Below are 25,952 nucleotides of genomic sequence, written 5' to 3'. Positions count from 1 at the left end.
AAGAGCGTCCCCTGCATGCCGCAACTAGAGAAAGCCCATGTGCAGCAATGAAGAACCATTGCAGCCAAAAATAAATAAATAAACTGATTAATTAAAGAAAACTTTTTGGTGTGTTTCACCATTTCTCTGGCTGTATACAGAATAGTGATTTAGATAAACAGTATGTCAGGGCGTATTCTAATTGAATTTTCACCGTGAGTTAAACGAAAAAATAGTTACATAAATAATTCAACCTGCCGAAAGATGTTGGCGCTGGCTGTAGAAGTACCTTTGGAGTAGGAATAGTCTGCAGATTTGCATCACATCAGGAGGGAATCACATATCTATACAGTTTTTAGAGAAAAATGGATGGAAACACTGCTTGTTATCCAAGCCATGGTTTTTAACTTTAATGAACATAACAAAAATTTCAGTACTTCAGAATCAGAATATGATATGCTTCTGAAGTCTCTTTTAATCTGTGACTTCTCTTTCTCTCTCTCTCCTTTTTTTTTTTTCCCCTGTAGTAGTTTATTTGCTGAAGAAACTGGGCTTTTGGTCCTGATGTTTCCCACGGTCCACTTTTGCTGATTGAATACCTGTGGTGAAGTTTAATATGTTCTTCTGTGTTCTTTGTTTCCTGTGAACTGGAAGCTGGACTTAGGGAAATCTAGAAACTTGATCAGATTGAGATAAACCTTTTTTTTTGTTTTTTTTTTTGTTATATGCTCTTTATTGGTGATGTTTGTGTCTTCCATTCGGGGGCACATAATACCTGCTTATCTCTCTTTTCATGATGTTAGCTTACTTTATTTTGATTCATTTTGGTTTTAATAATACCAAGGGTTTTAGAGTGACAGGATGATGTAAACGTTAAGATATAAGCTCTGGAGTCCAAGAATCTGGGTTCATGTTCTGATTCATTACCTGCTAGTTCACTAATCTTGGAAAGGCACTTCCCCTTCTCAGTGTTATATTTCTTACCTATGAAATGGGGATGACGATGCCTACTCATAGTGAAAAGTTAAGTAAATTATGCAGCTGACATGAATAGCTGTCCCTTGTCCACATCAGTTCTGTATAGTTGCATTTAGTAACCACTCACAATAAGCTTAATTTCAAGTCATTTTTGCCCATGCTTTTATGTATTCACATTAACCAGCCCCCACCTAATGTTGGAAAGTAGGTTCTTTGTTGAATAAACCATACCATAGCACATTTAATGCTTGAAGTCCACTGAGAAGTACTTACTGTTAATGTTTTTATTTTACAGTGTAATGTTCAAGCCCAGAAATGCCTTATGTGGATCGTCAGAATCGCATTTGTGGTTTTCTAGACATTGAAGAAAATGAAAACAGTGGGAAATTTCTTCGGAGGTACTTCATACTGGATACCAGAGAAGATAGTTTTGTATGGTACATGGATAATCCACAGGTTTGTAAAATCCAAAGGGTTACCTCTTCAAAAGCATACAAGAGTTTTAATTATGAAAGTATTTGATACACTATGCAGGTGTTAGGATTTGTCTTCCTAAACAAAATATGTTTAGATTTATTTCTACTGACTGTATTCTCCTTGCCCTGTACCCGCAACTCCTACTGTGTTCAATAAATTTCAGAAGATGAAACTCAGTTTATTTGATAAAAATTTATGCATGTATTTATGTTTTCCCTTCCTTGGGAGGGGCAGCTCTTAACTCTGGTAGAAAATTTTTGAATCGTTTAAATTTAAGATACTGTCTCTAAGATAGAGACTACTATCTTTTGGTAAACTACTTAAACGAGTTGATACTCTTGGACATGTATAGTCCTTTCATCTTGTAGTGTCAGACTTGAGTGTTGGCCACTCGTGAATTTGATTTTATTGTTGCTTTGCAAATTATTGGAGGTAAATGTCATATATCAAAAATTAGAATCCCAGTTTTAAGACCTGTGAGTGGCCTTGGATTAGAGATCATCTGTTGAGTAGTTTTAAATTTTCTCTGCCTGTGAAACTCTATATTCAAATTGAGAAGTATGTTGCAAGGAAGCATGTGCGAAGCAAGAGACGAGTCCCTAGCAAACCTCTAAGCTGACCTGGTCTAGTGGACGACTTGTGCAGGGGAGGAATGAAAAGTTGAGGAAGAGCAGGGACTGGTAGGAGGTTCCATTCCGTGCCACAGAGCAGGAGCCAGATCCCCTAACAGCTGGTCTGGTATTCTTTTCTTCCCAGTACTGATTTTAGGTTAGACAAAATAAATATGTGCTAATGCATTTATATTTGTTCATATAGAATTTGAGATGTAAGGAACGATATTCAATATCCTGGTGAGATAAACCATAATGGAAAAGAAGATAAAAAAGAGTGTGTATGTATATGTGTGTATATGGCATATATATATGCAGCAGAAATTAACACAAAATTGTAAATCAACTGTATTTCAGTAAAAAAATGAAATAAAATAAAAAAGGAAAAAAAAGAGAACTAGGATAAATACTAGACAGTTGAAAAACTAAACAATTGGCAATACCCTTGAAGGCCACAGGGTACTGAGTAACCCCCAGCAGGACTTTGTGAAAAGCAAGTCCAGTCAGGAAGCAAACATCCCCTCATCCTCTCCTGTAACGGGGACAGACCAAGGAGAGATGATAAATTGGAGCTTGACTTCTGACAGGTTTTTTTCTTTTTTCCATTTTTTGGCCGTGCCATGCGGCATGGGGAATTAAAATAAAATTATATCCAAGGTCACACAATACAAGAAGTTGATTATCAACCATTATTTTAGAAAATACAGTGTCATATATCTTGGATTTGGAGTTTATACATTTATCATTTCCTACACCAGATATACTGACAACTCGCACTTCTACTGACAATTAAAAGAAATTATAAACGTCAAAAAAATAAAAAACAATTTGAGTTGTTAGGGACCTTAGTCCTTAGTATTAATTCAACCTCCTCCTTAATGCAAGAAACCCATCTATCCCTGATCTTCACTTTAACTGTTGTTTGAACTATATATTACTAAAAAAACAAAAAAAAGTGTTTATTTGAGACAGTTTTTAGTTATTATGTTTTTTGTGCACCAGAAGCTAGTCCCTTGGATCTTCTACGTATTGATCTACTTTTGTCCTCTGATTCTCTATAAGTTTAGTCCTTTATCCACGTGCAGCCTTTCAAATTTTGGAAGAGAATTTGTATTTTAATTCAGTTTGTATTATTTGTGCTGACTTTGTATGAGACTTTCTTTGCTAGGAACTGCCTTTTCTCTCTCCTTATCCTTATTGAGCTTATTGACACCCTGTTTTACTCCCTTATCTCTGGGTGTGACCAACTTTCTTGGGTGATAGTAACCTGCCTATGCAACTGCATGATTAATACCTTTATTTACTTGACCAGAGTCACTGGGAGAAGGAACAAGTCAGCAGAAATCAAAAGTTCATGTTTACCTTCTTTTTCCTTCTTTTAAAAACATAAATCCAGTTCCTCCCTTTTACTACCCATCCCTTTATCTGTGGCACAATCCCTTCCCAAACTCCTTTTCCCAAGGTGGAAAGTAACTTAGCCCCCCTTGACTCCCTCTGATTACAGTTTATTATAGATTCCAGTTTCGGTTTTCCTCCCCCATGCAAACCACTGCTCAGTCCTGCCTGTGAGCCCTCCCTCATTTGTCTTCATAAGATCTGGCTGACTCATATATAGTTTCTCTTGAATTTTATTTACAACTCCTTGATCGTTTTTCTGTCTTTATATATAATAGAGTCTTATTAGAATTTCTCCTTTTGTCAGTACTTCCCACTTAAACAGAGCTAAAAGAAGAAAAGTACAAAATAGAATATGTTTATTACACTGAAGGAGCCATAAGCTTGGACTTCAGAGGAAAGGTGTGATTATAGCTAGCAGAGGGAGTGAAAGTCTTGACGGAGGTGGTAACATTTGAAATTGATCTAGAAGAATGGGTATGATTTTGGCCAAGAGGTGGAGAAGTGGGTATTCTGGTGCTCAAAGAATAGCATGAGCAAGAAATCAAAGTCAGAAACCTTGTAAGTGTATTTGGAAAATAGTTCACTTTGGCTATAGCAGGGAGGGTATATGTTAAAGTTTGGACTCAGCTAGATCTTTTTCACATGAACTCTTTTAAAGCCAGATTTCTGTGGTGTAATTAGCCCATTAGTGTTTTTGAATGTAGTATAGAATTTTAAATCTGTCTTTTTATTCAGTTCTTAATAATTTTATCTCTTCGTTCCAACTGATAAGAATCTTTTACAATCTGCATTCTACCGTCCAGTGTATTAGCCATCAATACCAGCTCTGTGTCACTTTAAAATGTATTAAGGCACATCTCTTCATGAAAACTTTAGTAAAATGTCTTGATAAGATTATTGTGGTTGAACCACATGAAATTGCCAATATTCCACCATTTTGATCTACTAAAAAATGGCAATTTCATATGATACAATCTGGTTGCTATGTTAAGTGCTGTAACACTGCTTTACTGATCATAGTAACCCTGATAATGAAAGAAGTTAGTTTGGCTCACGTGTCCTTAGGGGGCCGTTCTTCCTCCGATCACTGCTTTCTTTACCACTAACCATTGGTTTAAAAATCCATTGTAGTGTATTACTAGGGATCAATTTGGGGCTTTCTGTGTTGTTTTGTTTAAATAAATTTATTTATTTATTTATTTTTGGCTGTGTTGGGTCTTTGTTGCTGCACACAGGCTTTCTCTAGTTGCGGTGAGCAGGGGCTACTCTTTGTTGTGGTGAGTGGGCTTCTCTTGCTGTGGAGCATGGGCTCTAGGCACTTGGGCTTCAGCAGTTGTGGCACGTGGACTCAGTAGTTGTGGCTTGTGGGCTCTAGAGCACAGGCTCAGTAGTTGTGGCGCACAGGCTTAGTTGCTCCGCGGCATGTGGGATCTTCCCGGACCAGGGCTCAAACCCGTGTCCCCTGCATTGGCAGGTGGTTTCTTAACCACGGCGCCACTAGGGAAGTCCCGGCGCTTTCTGTATTTTGTTGAGGGAATGAGAAGTGGTGGAGAATTAAATAACTAAGTGGCTTTTTTAGGAAGTGAATTTGAGAAAACTTGAAAGAGTATTTTGGCAAAATGAGTACAGGAACTCATGAGAACAAACGGTTTCTTTCCCTTTTTATCTTAAATGTCAGATTGGTTTATTATTTCTTGTTCATTGTCAAGTAACAAATTTTGAAACCCACATTTTTTTTGGTTGAACTTGGCAGTAATCATACCAGTTCTTAGAAACTAGGGATTTTGAATCTTGTTTTATCTCCCAGCTACTTATATTTCCTTCTACTGTGCCACTATTTAATCTGTGACCCTTTATGTCATGCAGTGATGACATAGTTGCTCATTTCTCTTCCTCACACACGGGGTTAGAGCTGTATTCAGCTAGTTCAAATAATAGACTTATGGAGGACTTAAAAGAAAAATAATGATTTTGAATGGAAGAACAGCAGTGTTTGAAAAAAAATCACATTGGTAGTGGTTAGGAGATCTTGAAGATATTTTAACATTTCATTTTCTTATCCAAAATTTTTAAAAAACCTTTAAACATAAAACGTTTTATATAAAAACACAACCATTTAAAGGTATATATTAAAAATTATAATTTTATTTTATATACATATTTATGGAGATTTAAATTTGGAAGCTTGCACATACTCTGTAGTTTAAAGCAGAACATAATAGAGTTGTAATTTACATAGAAACTACAGGTTTTGAAAAGACCTGTCCCTGTAAACAATAATCAGGTCATGTTCGTGAATCTTAAGTCTTTTAAATGTCTAGGCTTCCATAGAATTAACTGTTTCTGCTAAGCTTATAGAGGTTTGAGAAAGGTACATCCTAATCATTCCTGAGAACAAGCCCACGGATTTTTCTTTTAATATTTATTTATTTATGTGGCTGCATCAGGGTCTTAGATGCGGCATGTGGGATCTTTTGTTGCCGCATCTGGGCTTCTCTCTAGCTGTGGTGCATGGGCTCCAGAGGAGGGTTCCCTTTTCTCCACACCCTCTCCCGCACTTATTGTTTGTAGATTTTTTGATAGTGGCCATTTTGCCGTGTGAGGTGATACCTCATTGTAGTTTTGATTTGCATTTCTCTAATGATTAGTGATGTTGAGCATCCTTTCATGTGTTTGTTGGCAATCTGCATATCTTCTTTGTAGAAATATCTATTTAGGTCTTCTGCCCATTTTTAGATTGGGTTGTTTGTTTTTTCTTGATATTGAGCTGCATGTGCTGCTTGTATATTTTGGAGATTAATCCTTTGTCATTTGCTTCATTTGCAAATATTTTCTCCCATTCTGAGGGTTGTCTTTTCATCTTGTTTATGGTTTCCTTTGCTGTGCAAAAGCTTTTAAGTTTCATTAGGTCCCATTTGTTTATTTTTGTTTTTATTTCCATTTCTCTAGGAGATGGGTCAAAAAGGATCTTGCTGTGATTTATGTCATAGAGTGTTCTGCCTGTGTTACCCTCTAAGAGTCTTATAGTGTCTGGCCTTATATTTAGGTCTTTAATCCATTTTGAGTTTATTTTTGTGTATGGTGTTAGGGAGTGTTCTAATTTCATTCTTTTACATGTAGCTGTGTAGTTTTCCCAGCACCACTTATTGAAGAGGCTGTCTTTTCTCCATTGTATACTCTTGCCTCCTTTATCAAAGATAAGTTGACCATATGTGTGTGGGTTTATCTCTGGGCTTTCTATCCTGTTCCATTGTTCTATATTTCTGTTTTTGTGCCAGTACCATACTGTCTTGATTACTGTAGCTTTGTAGTATAGTCTGAAGTCAGGGAGCCTGATTGCTCCAGCTCCATTTTTCTTTCTCAAGATTGCTTTGGCTATTTGGGGTCTTTTGTGTTTCCATACAAATTGTGTGATTTTTTGTTCTAGTTCTGTGAAAAATGCCATTGGTAATTTGACATGGATTGCATTGAATCTGTAGATTGCTTTGGGTAGTGTAGTCATTTTCACAGTATTGATTCTTCCAAATCAAGAACATGGTATACCTCTCCATCTGTTTGTATCATCTTTAATTTCTTTCATCAGTGTCTTATAGTTTTCTGCATATAGGTCTTTTGTCTCCTTAGGTAGGTTTATTCCTAGGTATTTTTTTCTTTTTGTTGCAGTGGTAAATGGGAGTGTTTCCTTAATTTCTCTTTCAGATTTTTCATCATTAGTGTATAGGAATGCAAGAGATTTCTGTGCATTAATTTTGTGTCCTGCTACTTTACCAAGTTCATTGATTAGCTCTAGTAGTTTTCTGGTAGCATCTTTAGGATTCTCTATGTAATAGTATCACATCATCTGCAAACAGTGACACTTTTACTTCTTTTCCAATTTGGGTTCCTTTTATTTATTTTTCTTTTCTGATTGCTGTGGCTAAAACTTCCAAAACTGTGTTGAATAATAGTGGTGAGGGTGGGCATCCTTGTCTTGTTCCTGATTTTAGAGGAAATGGTTTCAGTTTTTCACCATTGAGAATGTTGTTGGCTGTGGGTTTGTCATATATGGCCTTTATTATGTTGAGGTAAGTTCTCTCTGTGCCCACTTTCTGGAGACTTTTTATCATAAATGGGTGTTGAATTTTGTTGAAAGCTTTTTCTGCATCTATTGAGATGATCATATGGTTTTTATCCTTCAGTTTGTTAATATGGTGTATCACTTTGATTGATTTGTGTATATTGAAGAGTCCTTGCATCCCTGGGATAAACCCCACTTGATCATGGTGTATGATCCTTTTAATGTGCTGTTGGATTCTGTTTTCTAGTATTTTGTTGAGGATTTTTGCATCCATGTTCATCAGTGATATTGGTCTGTAGTTTTCTTTTTTTGTGACATCTTTGTCTGGTTTTAGTATCAGGGTGATGGTGGCCTCATAGAGTGAGTTTGGGAGTGTTCCTCCCTCTGCTATATTTTGGAAGAGTTTGAGAAGGATAGGTGTTAGCTGTTCTCTAAATGTTTGCTAGAATTCGCCTGTGAAGCCATCTGGTCCTGGGCTTTTTGTTTGTTGGAAGATTTTTAATCACAGTCTCAATTTCAGTGCTTGTGACTGGTCTGTTTATATTTTCCATTTCTTCCTGGTTCAGTTTCAGTTCAGTCTTCCTGGTTCATTTTCTAAGAATGTGTCCATTTCTTTCAGGTTGTCCATTTTATTGGCATCGAGTTGCTTGTAGTCATCTCTCATGATCCTTTGTATTTCTGCAGCGTCAGTTGTTACTTCTCCTTTTTCATTTCTAATTCTGTTGATTTGAGTCCTCTCCCTTTTTTTCTTGATGAGTCTGGCTACTGGTTTCAATTCTGTTTATCTTCTCAAAGAACCAGCTTTTAGTTTTATTGATCCTTGCTATTGTTTCCTTCATATTTTTCATTTATTTCTGATCTGATCTTTATGATTTCTTTCCTTCTGCTACCTTTAGGGTTTTTTTGTTCTTCTTTCTCTAATTGCTTTAGGTGTAAGGTTAGGTTGTTTATTTGAGATGTTTCTTTTTTCTTGAGGTTGGATTGTATTGCTGTAAACTTCCCTCTTAGAAACGCTTTTGCTGTATCCCATAGGTTTTGGGTCATCGTGTTTTCATTGTCATTTGTTTCTAGGTATTTTTTGATTTCCTCTTTGATTTCTTCCATGATCTCTTGGTTATTTAGTAATGTATTGTTTAGTCTCCATGTGTTTGTATTTTTTACAGTTTTTTCCCTGTGATTGATGTCTAGTCTCATAGCGTTGTGGTCGGAAAAGATACTTGATACGATTTCAATTTTCTTAAATTTACCAAGGCTTGATTTGTGACCCAAGATATGATCTGTCCTGGAGAGTGTTCCATGAGCACTTGAGTAGAAAGTGTATTCTGTTTTTTTTGGATGGAATGTCCTATAAATATCAGTTAAGTCCATCTTGTCTAATATGTCATTTAAAGCTTGTGCTTCCGTATTTATTTTCATTTTGGATGATCTGTCCATTGGTGAAAGTGCGGTATTAAAGTCCCCTACTCTTGTGTTACTGTCGATTTCCCCTTTTATGGCTGTTAGCATTTGCCTTATGTATGGAGGTGCTCCTATGTTGGGTGCATAAATATTTACAGTTGTTATATCTTCTTCTTGGATTGATCCCATTATGTAGTGTCCTTCTTTGTCTCTTGTAACAGTCTTTATTTTAAAGTCTATTTTGTCTGATATGAGGATTGCTACTCCAGCTTTCTTTTGATTTCCATTTACATGGAATACCTTTTTCCATCCCTTCACTTTCAGTCTGTATGTGTCCCTAGGTTTGAAGTGGGTTTCTTGTAGACAGCATATATACAGGTCTTGTTTTTGTATCCATTCAGCCAGTCTGTGTCTTTTGGTTGGAGCATTTAATCCATTTACATTTAAGGTAATTATCGATATGTATGTTCCTATTACCATTTTCTCAATTGTTTTGGGTTTGTTTTTGTAGGTGGTTTACCTTCTCTTGTGTTTCCTGCCTAGAGAAGTTCCTTTAGCATTTGTTGTGAAGCTGGTTTGGTGGTGCTGAACTGTCTTAACTTTTGCTTGTCTGTAAATGTTTTAATTTCTCCATTGAATCTGAATGAGGTCCTTGCTGGGTAGAGTAATCTTGGTTGTAGCTTTTTCCCTTTCATCGCTTTAAATATGTCCTGCCACTCCCTCCTGGCTTGCAGAGTTTCTGCTGAAAGATCAGCTGTTAACCTTATGGGGATTCCCTTGTATGTTATTTGTTACTTTTCCCTTGCTGCTTTTAATATTTTTTCTTTGTATTTAATTTTTGATAGTTTGATTAATATGTGTCTTGGTGTGTTTCTCCTTGGATTTATCCTGTATGGGACTCTTTGTGCTTCCTGGACTTGATTGACTGTTTCCTTTCCCATGTTAAGGAAGTTTTCAACTATAATGTCTTCAAATATTTTCTCAGACCCTTTCTTTTTCTCTTCTTCTTCTCGGGCCCCTATAATTCAAATGTTGGTGTGTTTAGTGTTGTCCCAGAGGTCTCTGAGACTGTCCCCAATTCTTTTCATTCTTTTTTCTTTATTCTGCTCTGCAGTAGTTATTTCCACTATTTTATCTTCCAGGTCACTTATCTGTTCTTCTGCCTCAGTTATTCTGCTATTGATTCCTTCTAGAGAATTTTTAATTTCTCTTACTGTGTTGTTCATAATTGTTTGTTTGCTCTTTAGTTCTTCTAGGTCCTTGTTAAACGTTTCTTGTATTTTCTCCATTCTGTTTCCAAGAATTTGGATCATCTTCACTATCATTACTCTGAATTCTTTTCCAGATAGACTGCCTATTTCCTCTTCATTTGTTTGGTCTGGTGGGTTTTTACCTTGCTCCCTCATCTGCTGCGTATGTCTCTGTCTTCTCATTTTGCTTAACTTGCTGTGCTTAGGGTCTCCTTTTCGCAGCCTGCAGGTTCATAGTTCCTGTTGTTTTTAGTGTCTGCCCCCAATGGGTAAGGTTGGTTCAGGGTTGTGTAGGCTTCCTGGTGGAGGGGACTGGTGCCTATGTTCTGGTGGGTGGGGCTGGATCTTGACTTTCTGGTGGGCAGGGCTACATCCAGTGGTGTGTTTTGGGGTGTCTGTGAACTTAGTATCATTTTAGGCAGCCTCTCTGCTAACAGGTGGGTTGTATTCCTGTCTTGCTGGTTGTTTGGCATGGGGCGTCCAACACTGGGGCTTGCTGGCTGTTGGGTGGAGCTGGGTTTTAGCATTGAGATGGAGATCTCTGGGAGAGCTCTCACTGATTGATATTACATGGGGCTGGGAGGTCTCTGGTGCTCCAATGTCCTGAACTTGGCTCTCCCGCCTCAGAGGCTCAGGATTGACACCAGGCCAGAGCACCAAGAGTCTGTCAGCCACATGGCTCAGAAGAAAAGGGAGAAAAAAAAGGTAAGTAAATAAATGAATAAAATATTAAAATTAAAAAAATTATTAAAATAAAAAAGTAATAAAAAAAAAGAGAGCAACCAAACCAGTAAACAAATCCACCAATGATAATAAGCACTAAAAACTATACTAAGATAAACGTAAAAATCAGAAACAAGTCAGTTGTAGACAGCAAACCCCAAGTCTACAGTTGCTGCCAAAGTCCACTGCCTCAATTTTGGCTTGATTTGTTGTCTATTCAGGTGTTCCACAGATGCAGGTACCTCAGGTTGATTGTGGGGATTTTATCTGCTGCTCCTGAGGCTGCTGGGAGAGATTTCCCTTTCTCTTTGTTCTTCGTACAGCTCCTGGGGTTCAGCTTTGGTTTTGTCCTCACCTCTGTGTGTAGGTTGCCCTCAGCCTTCTGTTCCTACGCAGACAGGATGGGGTTAAAGCAGCAGCTGATTAGGGAGCTCTGGCTCATTCAAGCCAGGGGGTGGGAGGAGTACGGTAGTTAGAGTTGGAACATGGGAGGAACCTGCAGCGGCAGAGGCTGGCGTGATGCTGCAGCAGCCTGAGGCGAGCTGTGTGTTCTCCCAGGGAAGTTGTCCCTGGATCATGGGACCCTGGCAGTGGCGGGCTGCAAAGGCTCCTGAGTGGGGCTGCAAAGGCTCCTGAGTGGGGGTGTGGATAGTGACCTGTGCTTGCACACAGGGTTCCTGGGGCTGCAGCAGCAGCATTAGTGTTTCACGCCCGTCTCTGGGGTCTGAGCTGATAGCTGTGGCTCGCGCCTGTCTCTGGAGCTCGTTAAGGCAGTGCTCTGCCTTCTGTGGGCAGACAGGGAAGGATTCCCCTCTCCTCACACACCCTGAAACAATGGTCTCTTGCCTCTTAGGCAGGTACAGACTTTTTCCCAGACTCCCTCCCGGCTAGCCGTGGCACGCTATCCCCCTTCAGGCTGTGTTCACGCAGCCAACCGCAGTCCTGTCTCTGGGATCTGACCTCCGTAGCCCGAGCCTCAGCTCCCAGCCCAGGCCTGCCCCGGCGGGGGAGCAGACAAGCCTCTCGGGCTGGTGAGCGCCGGTCGGCACCGATCCTCCGTGCGGGAGTCTCCCCGCTTTGCCCTCCGCACCCCTGTGGCTGCGCTGTCCCCCGCGGCTCCGAAGCTTCCCCCCTCCCCCCCCCCTCCCACCCCCGTCTCTGCCAGTGAAGGGGCTTCCTAGTGTGTGGAAACTTTTCCTCCTTCACAGCTCCCTCCCAGAGGTGCAGGTCCCGTCCCTATTCTTTTGTCTCTGCTTTTTCTTTTTTTCTTTTACCCTACCCAGGTACGTGGGGAATTTCTTGCGTTTTGGAAAGTCTGAGGTCTTCTGCCAGCATTCAGTTGGTGTTCTGTATGAGTTGTTCCACCTGTAGATGTATTTTTGATGTATTTGTGGGGAGGAAGGTGATCTCCATGTCTTACTCCTCTGCCATCTTGAAGGTCCCAAAAGGTTGATTCTTAACCTACAGTGGAGGAAACATTCAAAATCAAGATTGTTTTACTTTTACTTTTGAAATCTGTCAGTCTTTATGTTTATATTTATTACTTTTTTCCATATTCTTTTATCTGATTTTCCCACCTCCATCTTCCCCCTTTATATAATCCATCCAGTTTGTTATAAGATATATTAATTAAAACACAGTTTGATTACAGAACTGCTCACAAAGCCTTCTTTAATGTTTTCAAATTCTTAACAGTATAAATTCCTTGCTAGTTTGTTTCTTATTTAGGTCCTCTATAATTAGGTTCTTAGTTCAAGTTCCTAAACTGCTGTTTCTTTCTTCAGCCCTATATGACTCTATATTATGGCCCAATACAGCCTTTTTCCCATTTCAGTAGAGAGCTTCTGGGCATCCTCATCTGCTTGCTGTAGCTCATCTGTTTTCTCTGCCTGGAATATTCTCTCTCCTGCTTTTTGTGTTTCAGAATTTTTCTTTAATAAAGTCCAGCTTAAAAGCCTTTCATTCTTTCACTGAGTCTTTCCTGATAGCCTCAGCATGAAGTGATTCTCCTTCTTCTTAATTTTACCCTTAGCTCTTTTAAGACACAAACTACATCTTAAACTTGTTAAGGGAAGAATAAAAATATTTTTTTATGAAAGTGCCAGTATATACATTCCCTGAATATGGTTTTACAAGTATCAATAATTTTTTGGGAAAATGGTATAAATGTAGATTAGTTATGGTGAAATAAATACGAATATAATTTAAATAAGGGAAAATTCAGTCTTTTTCAAGAGATATATTTGATTTAAAAATTTTAATAAAACAAAGTAACATGTATACTCTTGAAATTTCTTACATTTGTGTTTGTTTTATGTCTAAATATTTTTCCCCATTGCTTTCTGGAGCAAAATCTGATCTTGTTTATGAAAAAGAAAAGTTTAGATACAGTGCTAACAAAATAGCCTTTTAGTTATAAAATGCATTGTGTTGGAACAGACTAGAGTTCAGTTTTGTTATCCACTTGATTTCAGACTTAGTAAATACTTGAACTGGAAAGTTAATTTGTAAAGTGTGACATTTTAAAAAATCTGATTTCTTAACTTTTTTTGGTGTGTGTAGAACATTTTATATGAAATAAATTTGTAATGTTGGGTAATAATTATCTATTAATAATGTGTTTATAGAACCTGCCTTCTGGATCATCACGTGTTGGAGCCATTAAACTTACCTACATTTCAAAGGTAGTCTCTCTGTATTGTCTTACATTTGTGCATGAATTAAAATCCCTTAGAATGAGAGTGTGAATTAAAGGAGCCATCTCCTCTCTTTGCCATTTAAGATGATGTTCTGGTTCATATTACATTGAAAACAGTACCTGATTACTATGTTTAGGAAGTTCTTTGATAAAATTAGGAAGAATATGGAGTTAAATTACAGGATGTGGCAAATTGAAAAGTTAACATTAACTTTTATGATCAGGTATATGAATGTCAGAAGGGGAGATTCATCTGTTAACAATTAGGTTCTGTCTTTGGGAAATCTGGAGAAGATTTTTCTAAGTCTGTATTTATTTATTTAAACTGTAATTTTTAATCTCATTACCTTTGTTTGTTCCTTTATGTTTTACTTTGAGGAAAATATGAACCATCTTCATGATAAAAGATGGGTTTTTTTCCCCTCATTTGACTTTGTCTCTACTAACTTGTTTTCTTGTTTGTTGATTTTTCTGGAATTTTTGCAATACTGTTTTTCTTTTCAGAAATTTAGATTTGGTATTAGGTAGTTTTTTCCCTCTTATTGTCTTTTCTTAGTGTTTTGGGAACTCAGATAGAGAGATGCTGAGGAACTAGTTTTGTTTTACACAAAGTAATAAGCTTGCTGATGCCTTAAGATGCGATATGAAAAGTAGCAACTCAGTATGATTAATGTGCATATACATACTATTATGCATACACTGAGATTTGTTAGCAAAGGTCTTCAACAGAAGAACAATTTACAAGTGTGCCTCTATTTAAAAGAAAGATATTTTGATAAAAGAAAAGCTGTTATCAGCATCATAATAGAGCTATTCATTCTCATTGACCAAAAAAATTACATATTTAAAGGGAGCCATTTTATGTTAAAGCCATATTATGTGAATTTGGAAAAGACAAATATTGTTGAAGTATATCTCAAGTGTTCCTGTAAATTTAAGACATTTAGTAATACTTCAGGGTACCTTACAGCTTAAATTCTATAGAGACTATCATTAGGAAGCAAGTGTAGAATTCCATTGTAGAATAAAGTGTAGATAATTCCGGCCCCCACCTCCCCTTTACTTGATTGCCTACAGTAAAGGTATACTACAATGTAAATATGCTGCCAGGGACCTTTGACTCTTAATGAAGTGATGTGGAAAGGCCTGTTTTATTGGAATAGGCAGATGAGGTAGAAATTGCCCATGTGCCTGTATCTTTTCAATTGCTTGTTGCCTGGTCTTTTTAAAAATTAAGGTATTAACTCAGCAAAGCAGGCAGACTGGCTGGCCAGCTGCATTCCCCTCCTCCATCGCTTCCTTTTTAAAATATAACCTTCCCTGTGTAGTTCTGTTAGGTTTCATCTCTGTCCCACAGCTTACTGAAGTTTGAATTGTACACCTTGTACTCTACTTTAGACATGCCACTTTTTCCCCAGAATTTATTCCTGGAACAAATTTCATTGTGACTCAGTGCTCAATTTGTAGCTGAGGTCAGTCAGGAACCCCAGACTTAGAATTCCTTCTGAAGGTACAGAACAGATGCTACAGTTGTTAAGTTCTAACACTGGGCAACAGCATGGCAACAGTCATGAATGGGCTTTATTTAAAGGGCTAGCAGCAACCAGGTGCAATTAGTTGCTTCACCTTCTAAACGGAACCATGCGCTGCTTTTAGTAAAGGGGGGCCCCATTATCCTAGGGTATTTTAATGTACAAGTGGGAATCCAGTGCCATTTTGATTTCCTCATTGCAGGTTAATGCCTTCTGGATTTTTAGACTTTATTAAATATACAATCTCCCCCTTACCCACCACCATTTCCTCATGCAGTTCACAGCTAATTTAGAAATATGCAATTTGGGAAGAATTCATAGTTTCTGTGGAGTATTCATTGAGGGTATTTTGAAAACTACATTAAACCAAAAATATGTGTATGTGTGACATAAAACTTAATGGTTTATTTTCAATTTCTTCGCACTTCCTTTGAAGAAAAAACAATTTTGTTCAAAGAGAGCATGGAAGTATCATTTGTTTTAAACATCTTAAAGTTGGGACCCATATTCTAAATTTAATTTACAGTTCTTTTTCAGTTGCCTTAAAGTTTAATTTTAGATCTGTGTGCTAAATGTGTATGATTACTGGGAAATCATACATGTGGAATTCACATAGTGTTTAAGGTTGGTTATAGTAGCACATGAAGAAGTGAGTGATTCATCTCTCTTTCTTGTTAGGTTAGCGATGCAACTAAGCTAAGGCCAAAGGCTGAGTTCTGTTTTGGTGAGTAGCCGTATTTTATACGTTAGTTATTTTAAGTTAGACTAATATAATTTCATCATATTGTAAGAAAAAACAGTCACAGAAAACCACACAACACGATCCTATAGGGTAATGAATTATTCTAAGGCAAATTCCCTTGAAACTATCATCTGGTGAAGAAATCAAACTGCTCCCCAACCCCTGAAGCCTCTTTCCTGTGTCCCATCCCAGTCACAACCTCCTTCCACTCAGCCCATGTGTAATCATTATCTAGACATTTATAGTGGTCACGTCCAGCGAGATTAATTTTAAACGCTCTACCCGATATTATTTGATATTCAATACATAATAACAGAAAGGATTTAGTTTGCAGCTTATGGGTAAGGAGAAGTTTACAGTTTGGGAGCAAGGGTAGTTGAGGGTATTTGATTAAGTGCTCAGTGAACATTTAATGAATGTCTGGTATATGCACTGTGCTTGCCATGGGGCTATGAGAGTAATAAGAAGCAATTGCTGCCCTTAAGAATCTCACAGGCTGGCTGTCTCACAGACAGATACAGTACCAGGGAGTTATCATTGCATTTATCACAGGCGGTAGATAAAGCAATGTACAGTCTATTCAAGGAAGAGCTTCAGATCCTTTTTGGAGATCTTGGGAGTGAAGGGAGCCACACTGGATGAGACTAACCTGATCATCCTTTATCACTGGGGAGAAAAGATGGGAGGACAGAGGCATGCAGGGGAGAAGAACAAGGTGTGTGCAGAGAACTGAACACTCAGTAAAGCTGGAGAGAATGGTGAGAGACTGAAAAGTGAAGAGAGAGGAGTCAGGGTGTAATGTGTTGACAAGCGATTTTTTTTTTTTTTTTTTCCGGTGAGACGGCCGCTGGTACGATATGACTTATAATAGCCTGACAAACGTGCGTGCAGAGTGCTTTTTGAGTTTTTTGCTCAAATTATAGAGGAAAAGCCAGTGAAAATGCTTCTTACTTGCCTCCCAAAAGAGAGTTGTGCAGGAAGCTTTAAATTATATGGAACCTTTTTCAGATTATTGCGGAGCACAGGCTCCGGACGCGCAGGCTCAGCGGCCATGGCTCATGGGCCCAGCCGCTCCGCGGCATGTGGGATCTTCCCGGACCGGGGCACGAACCCGCGTCCCCTGCATCGGCAGGCGGACTCTCAACCACTGTGCCACCAGGGAAGCCCGACAAGCGATTTTTTTTGTTTCTTTTATTTTCTGGAAAACGAGAGAAGAGAAATTAGAGAGCATCTAGAAAGTAGATATAAGGTGAAGGAAGTTTTTTTGTTTTTTTTTTTTATGGATCAGAGAGCTTGATGCAAGTACATTAGTTAAGTGGCTTTTGAACTGCTGTTCCTAACATAGAGCCTGAATTAGGGGGAAAGAGGAGGTATGAAGAACATCAAAAGGAAAAGCACAAAGACTCGGTGACTGGATATGTGGGAGTTGAAGGGAAGAGAGAGGTGTCCAGTAGGTTTGCTTCAAGGAAAGAAATGAGGGATCCAGGAGAGCAGATTAGATGGGGTGAAATATTCGGTAAGGAGTTTGAATGGTGGGGAGACATCCAAATGGAAATATTCTGGTGACAGTAATTGAGGACTGGATGGAGCTTGAAGATCAAGAATGGAAAACTTTAGAATCTGTTAAAATAGTGGGTGTACTTGAAGCTGGGAGGATCGATAGGCTGTTAGAGCGTATGTTAGTGGACATTAGTGATGAAAGGGATGAAAATTAGGAGTTTCCAGCTGACATCGATAGGGACTATTTTACATTAAAGTAAAAAAGATACTTCTTGGGGTAGAATTGATGTTAAATTTCTTTGTTTTCTTTTGCTTGAAAAGAGCAGGTTTCTTCTGTAGGCAGTATGTTAGGGATAGCATCTGATGGCAAAATCATGTATATCCAGTAAGAAAATGTGATATGAACAAGATGTAGTATAGCTGTTCAGAGAATCCTCTATAATGCTTTTATTGCCACTAAGAAACTAATAAAAAGTCATGTATTTATTACAAATTTATAATTTTTGGTTGCTAAATAGGAAAATGCCTCAGAACCTTGTTGAATGGAAGGCTACTGGGGGCAAGTCAAGTGATAGAGAACTTTATATTTTAGAGTGTATCATGTGCATACTCTTGACAGGTCTTTAATGTAAAATCTCAAACATACAGTTTGAAGGGCTAGCAATATACAGTAAAAGATTTGCTATTCAGTTATTGGGGTATTTAGAATGAGTGATTTTAGTTGAAATCAGAGATTAACAGTCATTTATTGGTCTGCCAACAGTTTATTGGTCCTTTACTTTTAGAGGGAGTAAAGATTCATAAAATGTTTGCCTTCAGAGAGAGGCACTGGCTTCTAAAATGGAACTACAGCTTCCATTCAAAATGGCAGCATAAAGTCTTTCCTTCCCTGTTTCCTCTCAGATTTGCCCCCAAACAGTGAGAACAAGAAACATCCAAACCATCTTTGCTGAAACTAGCAGATTTCTGTAATCCACAGTGTATAAAGATGGAAAGTGGATGGAGGAGGAATAAATGACGTGACAGAGTAGAAGAGACCAGTGGAAGGTAGCTATTTCCATGTCCTGCCCCCACGCCAGCTCTGGATAGAATAGGTGTTGGCTCTGGTCTGGGGAGGCAACAGGGAGGAGGGATTCAACACAGGGACTTTTTGTTTGCATGTCTACGTAGAAACAACCTCTAGTCCCTACTGCCATCTGGCTCTGGCAGGCAGCCACCCTTCCCCCATCCCAGCAAGGAATGGCATGTGTAGTATCTCCAGAAATAGAATCAGTGAGGCTGTGTGCGTGGGGACAGTAGTCTCAGAGAAGGGGGGGGACGAGGCATGAAACAGAAAATGGGAGGATTAAATGAAAAAGTCTGCACACTGAATGCAACTCTTCTCTTTCCCGTGTCCAGGCCCAGAACACCAGGCAGCCAGGTGGAGGTGGGGCAAGAATCTGAACACCCCAGAGAAGAGAGCCATAGGTACTGACAGTTGGGCATTTCTACCAGAGGAGCTTGCTGTACAGCAAAGCCCACCAGTCAGAAACCCTACATATGTTCAAGAGAGCTTCCAATCTGTTTTTTGTTACCTTGTTTTTAAATATGGTCTTGGCCAGTCCAGGATGGCATGACATTTGAGAAGAAAGAATTGTCACATAGGAAAAAGAACATGAGACAATGCAAAACCCCGAAGAAGTCAAAGAAAGCTAAAAATAAAACAAAGATAGATAGTAGGAGAGAAATAAGAAAATTAAATTGGAGTTTCCATTAAGAAAGCCAACGTCTGACTAATAGAGAAGGAAAGGGTAGAGAAAGAGTAGAGATAGAGAAAACGGGAGAAAATTGGCAAAGAAATATAATAAAATGTCTCATAACCGTTTGACCCATAACCGTATTTGAACCGTAACCAGTTGATCCTAGGTTGTGAAATGATTTTTGTTTGGAGTCAAGCTAATGTTTATGCTTCAGGTTTTATCCATTTGGTACATTCACTTTGATGGTAAAGACTTGAAATGAAATAAGGGAGTACTTAAGTGAAAAGATAGTAAGCACACAAGCCTCTGCTATGCATTCATTATACACAATGAAACCCTTGCTTTAAAAGCATGGAAACTTACAGGTTTCATACAGTTTATTATTATTATTATTAAAAGTTTTTTCCTTCCTTTCCCTGTCCACTGTTCCCCCAGCATTGCTAATATAAGTTTTTAGTAATTTGCTTTACATTTTCCACAATACTTCTTTACTTGGAAACCTCCAAGTGATGATGATGGTGATGATGATGATGATGAAGGTGATGAAGATGGTGAACAGGAATATCTGTTCTATCCCAGGCACTGTGCTAGTTTCTTTACACAGATCACCTCCACCCCCCAAGGCAGGGATGGGTGGCATTCCACTTCATAGATGAGGAAAACAAGAGTCAGAGATTAAATACATTTTATAAGATGGTATTGCTAGTAAGTGCATGAGCTAGTCAGGTCTGCCAACTCCAGGCTCTGATTCGCCCCCCCTGTCGTATTGCTGTGCCTCTTCCTGCCATTAAATAATGCTTAAAGCACAGGATTTTTTATTCAGACTGCAAAGTGTGCTGAGAGTCTTTTTAGAGGTGTATCTGCCTCTCTTCTTTCCCTTCAAAGAGATCCTTATATAAATGTCATTTATTCAAAAATATGTGTATTAAGCACTTTATAGCAGGTGTAGTGTATTACCAAGAGCTTAGATTTTTTTAACTCTTGAGATGTTTTAGGTAGCTGCCCAAAACAACATTGAGGGGGAAAATAGCTGTTATGAGGAGAGCTCAGCTTTAGCCTGACCCGGAAAAAGATTATGAAAGGATGCTTTACTGATTGTTAGAAATTAAAAACAGAAGCTATATATTGACATATATAATAGCCTAGTGAGTTACTGATTTATCTTAATTTATATTTATGGCATTTATAATCTCTCCAATCTCTAGTAAGGTATAAAAGAACAGATTTATAGTGTGTTAAATTTCTTTAGGTCCAAACTAATTGTTGTATAGCACTTCACAAGATAAGACTCTCATATCAATACAAGGAAGCTCTTGTTTAGTGTCTTGGTCTCAGTCTCAGTTTCATAATCTTGTGTATTTGAGAAATAAACTTTTTTCCCTTGAGAGTTTTCATTACCCCCTTCCCTTAGGCACATTCAACTGAGTGTTAGTATACCATTTAAAATTTTGATGGAGACTTTTGGAAGTTATTTGTATATTTACAAAAACTAAAATTGCAGCACTGTAGCTATTCAGATGCCTTAGCTCCTAGAATAATGTTTGTTTTTAAAAATAAATCTTGTGATGTATAATTAATAAGCTTTAATTTGAACATTGACTAGTAGTTTGTCAACAACTGTATGCAGGTGTGCTTTGCTTTATAGACGTCAGTAGTGACTAAAGGGGTGTATGTAAATTAAATTGCATAAAAAGTTCCAAATGTATTAAGATTATAAACGTAAAGAAAATGCATAAGTGCTGGACAAATAAAGCTGTTTATTTTTATAATCTTGAGTTGGAGAGACTGTCTTAATATGATGTGAAAGCTAGAATCATTAAAGGAAAAGGAAAAGAAGATTGAGATAGACTGGTTCTGATTGATCAGAGATACCATGAACTAAGTGAAAAGACAGATAATAGGCTGGGAAAAGTACTTGAGATAAAACAAAGGATTAATACAAAAGTGCTTATAAATCAGTAAAAAATAAATCAACAACTCGGGAGAAATATGGGTAAAGAAAATAAACAGCTCACAAAACAGATGCAGGTGGCCAATAAACATATAAAGCTAATTTGTCTCAGTAATCAAAGAAATTCATGTTTAAACAAGGTATAATTTTTCACCAGTTAGGTTGACCGAGAGTCAGGAAAACACACCACACTTGGCATTTCAAACCCAGGGCATTTGTTACAGGGAATTGGATAACCAGATGTTGAAAGGCTGAAGGAGCACAAAGGGAATGCTGAAGTAACCCACAGATTAGAACCTGCATGAAGGAGCTACCATCCCCAGGGCTGGAGAGAGGAAAGGGAGGAGATGGTCTTACCAGAACCTAGGACTCTCTGAGGGGACTGCAAGGCTGATGGAGGGAGGGAGCAGCAGAAGAGCCTGGAGCAGTGGCCGTTGTGTGTTGGCTGCTGCTGGAGGGAGACCAGCAAGAGCAGGACTCTGCATGGGAGTCCCCTCCGCCACCTCCCTCCCACCTTCCAGGCTCCCGCCAGGAGCTCCCATTGGCAGAACATGGCCCCCTTCTGCCCGTGCTGGCAAGGAAGTCTAGGAAATAATGTCACAGAGCCTTGGGGCTGAAAACAAGAGGTACTGGTGAGGACTATTCGACAAGATAGGCCTTTGGATACACTATTGGTAGGAGTGTAAATGGATTCAGCCTTTGGAGAAGACAATTTACTAATATCTATAAAAATGTTAAATGTGAATTTTCTTTGACCCGATAAGCCTATGTTAAGAAATTTATCCTATGCTAATGCTATCCCAAGTGTGGAGAAGCATATGTATATGTTTCATTGGGATATTTTATATAGTTTCAAAAATCAGAAATAGCCTAAATGTCCATCGATAGAGGATTGGCTAAATAAATTGTGGTATTTTTACATTTACTGAAAAACGTGGCCATTAAAAACGAGAGTTTTACCTGTGTTATTGAGTGATAAAAGAAATATATGGTCTAACATTTTGTCAAATTCGAGAGAATCACAGTACTGAAGCTTGCGAGGTTTTTCGGCTGCTGCAGACATAAATTTAGAGGTAACAAGTGCAAAATTTCATATGTTGTAGTTTGTTTTGTCTCTCAACAGTTATGAATGCAGGGATGAGGAAATATTTCCTACAAGCCAATGATCAGCAGGACCTAGTAGAATGGGTAAATGTGTTGAACAAAGCTATAAAAATTACAGTAAGTATTTGTACTTTTTGTGTGAAAAAATTTTAATGTGTGGATGTGATCTTTACAGTTTGTAACGATGCTTACTGAGTGTCTTCAGCTTACCAACAGTTTGTCCCAGAGTTAATCAAAGTTTGTTTAAAAGACAGGTTATAATGTGAATGAATTTTCTTGTACATGGTAACTATTGGCCCTTAAAATCAGCCCATAGATGCCTTTTTAACCCATTGTGTACCTAATAAGGGTCTATATTACAGTAAATTAAAAAAAAATTATTTATGATACTTTTATTATTTTTTTTTAACTTTTAAAAAAAATTTATTTTTGGCTGCTTCGGGTCTTAGTTGCAGCATGCCGGATCTTCGTTTAGGCATGCGGGATCTTTCCTTGCAGCGCACGGGCTTCTCTCTGGTTGTGGCGTGAGGGTTCCAGAGCACGTGGGCTCTGTAGTTTGCGGCATGCAGGCTCTCTGGTTGAGGTGTGCAAGTTCAGTAGTTGTGGCGCTTGGACTTAGTTAACCCGCGTCATGTGGGGCCTTAGTTCCCCGACCAGGGATCGAACCTGTGTCCCCTGCACTGGAAGGCAGATTCTTTACCACTGGACCACCAGGGAAGTCCCTTACTGTAGATTTTAACCACTGTTTACAGTAGTGTTTCTAGGGGAAAATGCATGTAGAGTTTTACCTTGAGGATATGTTTTTGCCCCCAGGGAAGATTAAGAGACTTCCTGCCACCTACCCAGGGAATAGGAGTGGCATTCCTTCTCTCCTCTAAGCCAGTGACTGGGACTGCCGTTAGGTAGGTAGGAGTTGAACATAGGAGTGGGACAAGGCAGACAAAGGGCTTAGAAATGACATATGGGGATAGGGACTGATCCGAAGAGCTGTGGCAACCAGAGGGTCCTGCCTGCGTGGTCCTTGAGGGGTTTGTCTCAGGCATCGCTTCTTTCCCTCCAGTTCCCGGGCACTTTCCTCCTGTGCTGTAGCTTCCTGCTTCCAACCTGGGCTTCTCTTCTTGGTTTTCTGATGAAATCAATATGTTTTGATTATTTATAGTGTGCCGGGCCTTGCACTGAAGGTTGTACATAAAGTATCTGGAAAAGTGAGACTTAGAAGGATTGAGTAACTTTTATGGGTTAAATGGCTGGTAAGTTGTGGAGCCATGAACCACCCCATCTGCTTGACTCTGGAGCCTAATCCTGAAGTGCAGCACCTCACTGCTTCCTGAAAAAAAGAGCCTCCTTCCTTACTCTTTGACCCTGAAGCAGAAAACAAACTTCGGGGAGAGTTTACTACTGCTGCTGATGAGCAAGTAGGCAGGAACTGTTCCCTGATGAAGCCTCTCCTTCCCTTTTTCCTCTTTACACACCAGTGGAGAAAACACACACAGCAGGCCCGCATGGGAAGTGTGGGCAAGGAGGTCCTGTGTGAGATTTGTGTAAATTGAAGTGTATTTTTACTAAAATGAGGTTATTTACTGACCCTAAACGACTTACTCTTTAAAAACATATGCCCTGACAGCATATGTTCGTTTCCATTTAAATAAGTGATTCCGTATTTATATCACAACACAATAAAGAGTTAATATAATTAAAGCTGTTCTCAGAGTTAAGTCGATTTTTTATCTTGCACCAGAACAGCTTGTTACCACATGACGGAAAACAGCCACACACTGCATCTGATCTGTACGTGGAGCAGCAGTTATTTTAGGTTTGTGCAGTTTCAGGAAAGCAATTTTAAACTGATTCAGAAGTACATTTTCTTAAAAGGTTTTAACTGTTTGTTTTTGACTCTTAATAAATAAATATTCCCTATTTGGAAAATTTCTTTAGAACGACAGCATGTAGTAACTTTACTGAATTAATCTATTTTTTTTACATTTGCAATGATAATCAGCACTGGTTTCTTAGAGCTTTAAGAGAAAAAGTAGTGAATGGTCTCAGGCTTTTTACCATTTGGGAGATTCTTGAATTGCTATATCTAATTTATTAATGGTATGAAACCATTTCATACAAGTGACACTTTAAGCTTATTCAAATGCAAGAGAAACTGATTAGGAATTGGGTAATGTTTCAAAGTATGTGGACTTTTAAATAGCTTTTGTGGTCTTGCAGCTGTTACATGTTGAAATTTTTATAGTTTTTAAGATGAATCTGTTGATATTTGTGTTTTTATAATTCACATTTAGAGAATATATATTTAAGATACAGAAATCCGTAGCCAGTCAACAAAGTGATTGTAACTATATTAAAGTGAGTATAGAATTGATAGCACTTACTAAAAATCAGTTTTATATACATACACATTAACTCATAGAATAGCAATGAAAGAATTTCCCATGCTTTAGTAAGATATATTTTAACTTTATTCTTTAAAAAATCTTACCAGTTTTGCATATGCATTTTACACATTTCAGTGCAGAATCTTTGTCATACTTTACTATGGAAATTGCTGGTGATTTACGTGTAGATTTCTTTGAATATTTCAAGTTTACATTTTAATATATGTGCAGTTTACCTTTCTGTGGAGTCACTCCAAATGACATTTTGGTGAACCTATGTAATTTAGTAGTCTGCTGAGTACAATGTAATATATAAACTTAAAAGTTTTGGAAATCCAAAATTAGATTTTGGAGGTATGTGGTTTCAGAATAGAGGTGATTAGAGGGTAGTGGGTAAGGGAATGGTGATTATTTATCTACTTATTCATTGTAGTACCATGCCGTCTTAATGGACCATCATCCAACACCATAGTTTATGGCTTTCCTTACTTTCATGAAGTCTTTTGGAGTGTGTGTTGGTGGCTACCATTAAAAAATTTTCCCCCTATTTAAAAAAAAAAGGAGGAAGAGCAGTAGTAGAGGAACAACCCTGAAGGAAGTATTGATGACTAGAGTTTGGAAAATCAAATCTTTTTTTTTTAATAAATTTATTTATTTTATTTATGTAATTTTGGCTGTGTTGGGTCTTTGTTGCTGCACACGGGCTTTCTCTAGTTGCGGCGAGTGGGGGCTACTCTTCGTTGCGGTGCGTGGGCTCCTCATTGCAGTGGCTTCTCTTGTTGCAGAGCACAGGCTCTAGGCGTGCTGGCTTCAGTAGTTGTGGCTCACGGGCTCAGTAGTTGTAGCTCATGGCTCTAGAGCGCAGGCTCAGTAGCTGTGGCACACGGGCTTAATTGCTCCGGGGCATGTGGGATCTTCCTGGACCAGGGCTCGAACCCGTGACCCCGGCATTGGCAGGTGGATTCTTAACCACTGCACCACCAGGGAAGCCCTCAATATTAGATTTTAATCTAAAAATTAATGTTTTTAAATTATGGCCAAAATTCTAAACTTTTTTTTTTTAATTGACAACTGGGAGTAGACAGAATAAGCTGAATACAGGACTTTAGTCCTAACAGAAGTATGTGCCCCAAAGTATAAGGCCTTATACTTGTGGTTTTCAGCCTGCAGGTCATGGGTAGAGCCCTCAGAAAGATCCTAACACCCAAGAGTTTGTTCCTGAATGTTTTAGGTTTCAGTCTTTAAGCCCTGCCATTATTCTCCATTTTGTTCATCTGTTCTCTAGTCATCTTTACCTTTTCTTTTTTCTACTATTAGAATTTCCTACTGTTAGGATCATATGCAAATGCTTGCCAAAAATACATTCAAATCCCTCACAAAACAACAGTCAGAACAATAAAGGATAGGGAAGCAAGGGAGAGGGAAAAAAGG

The 25,952-nt window shown here is 38.4% G+C and overlaps 1 protein-coding gene across 2 annotated transcripts in view; it reads left to right on the top strand.

Moving 5' to 3' along the window:
* Window positions 1–25,952, top strand: part of PLEKHA1 (pleckstrin homology domain containing A1) — a 57,418-nt gene that overhangs the window by 12,394 nt on the left and 19,072 nt on the right. For both annotated transcript variants that reach the window (XM_007469545.1, XM_007469546.1), the window contains exons 2-5: window positions 1,253–1,413; window positions 13,499–13,555; window positions 15,780–15,825; window positions 22,157–22,254. In XM_007469545.1, coding sequence (XP_007469607.1) covers window positions 1,273–1,413; window positions 13,499–13,555; window positions 15,780–15,825; window positions 22,157–22,254 — 342 coding nt within the window. In that variant the 5' untranslated portion in view covers window positions 1,253–1,272. The remainder of the gene's footprint in view (window positions 1–1,252; window positions 1,414–13,498; window positions 13,556–15,779; window positions 15,826–22,156; window positions 22,255–25,952) is intronic.

Source organism: Lipotes vexillifer, unplaced genomic scaffold (genome assembly GCF_000442215.2).
Source record: "Lipotes vexillifer unplaced genomic scaffold, Lipotes_vexillifer_v1.1 scaffold240, whole genome shotgun sequence".
NCBI lineage: Eukaryota > Metazoa > Chordata > Mammalia > Artiodactyla > Lipotidae > Lipotes > Lipotes vexillifer.
Note: the sequence above shows the minus strand (reverse complement) of the source record. Positions and strands in the feature narration are given on the sequence as shown.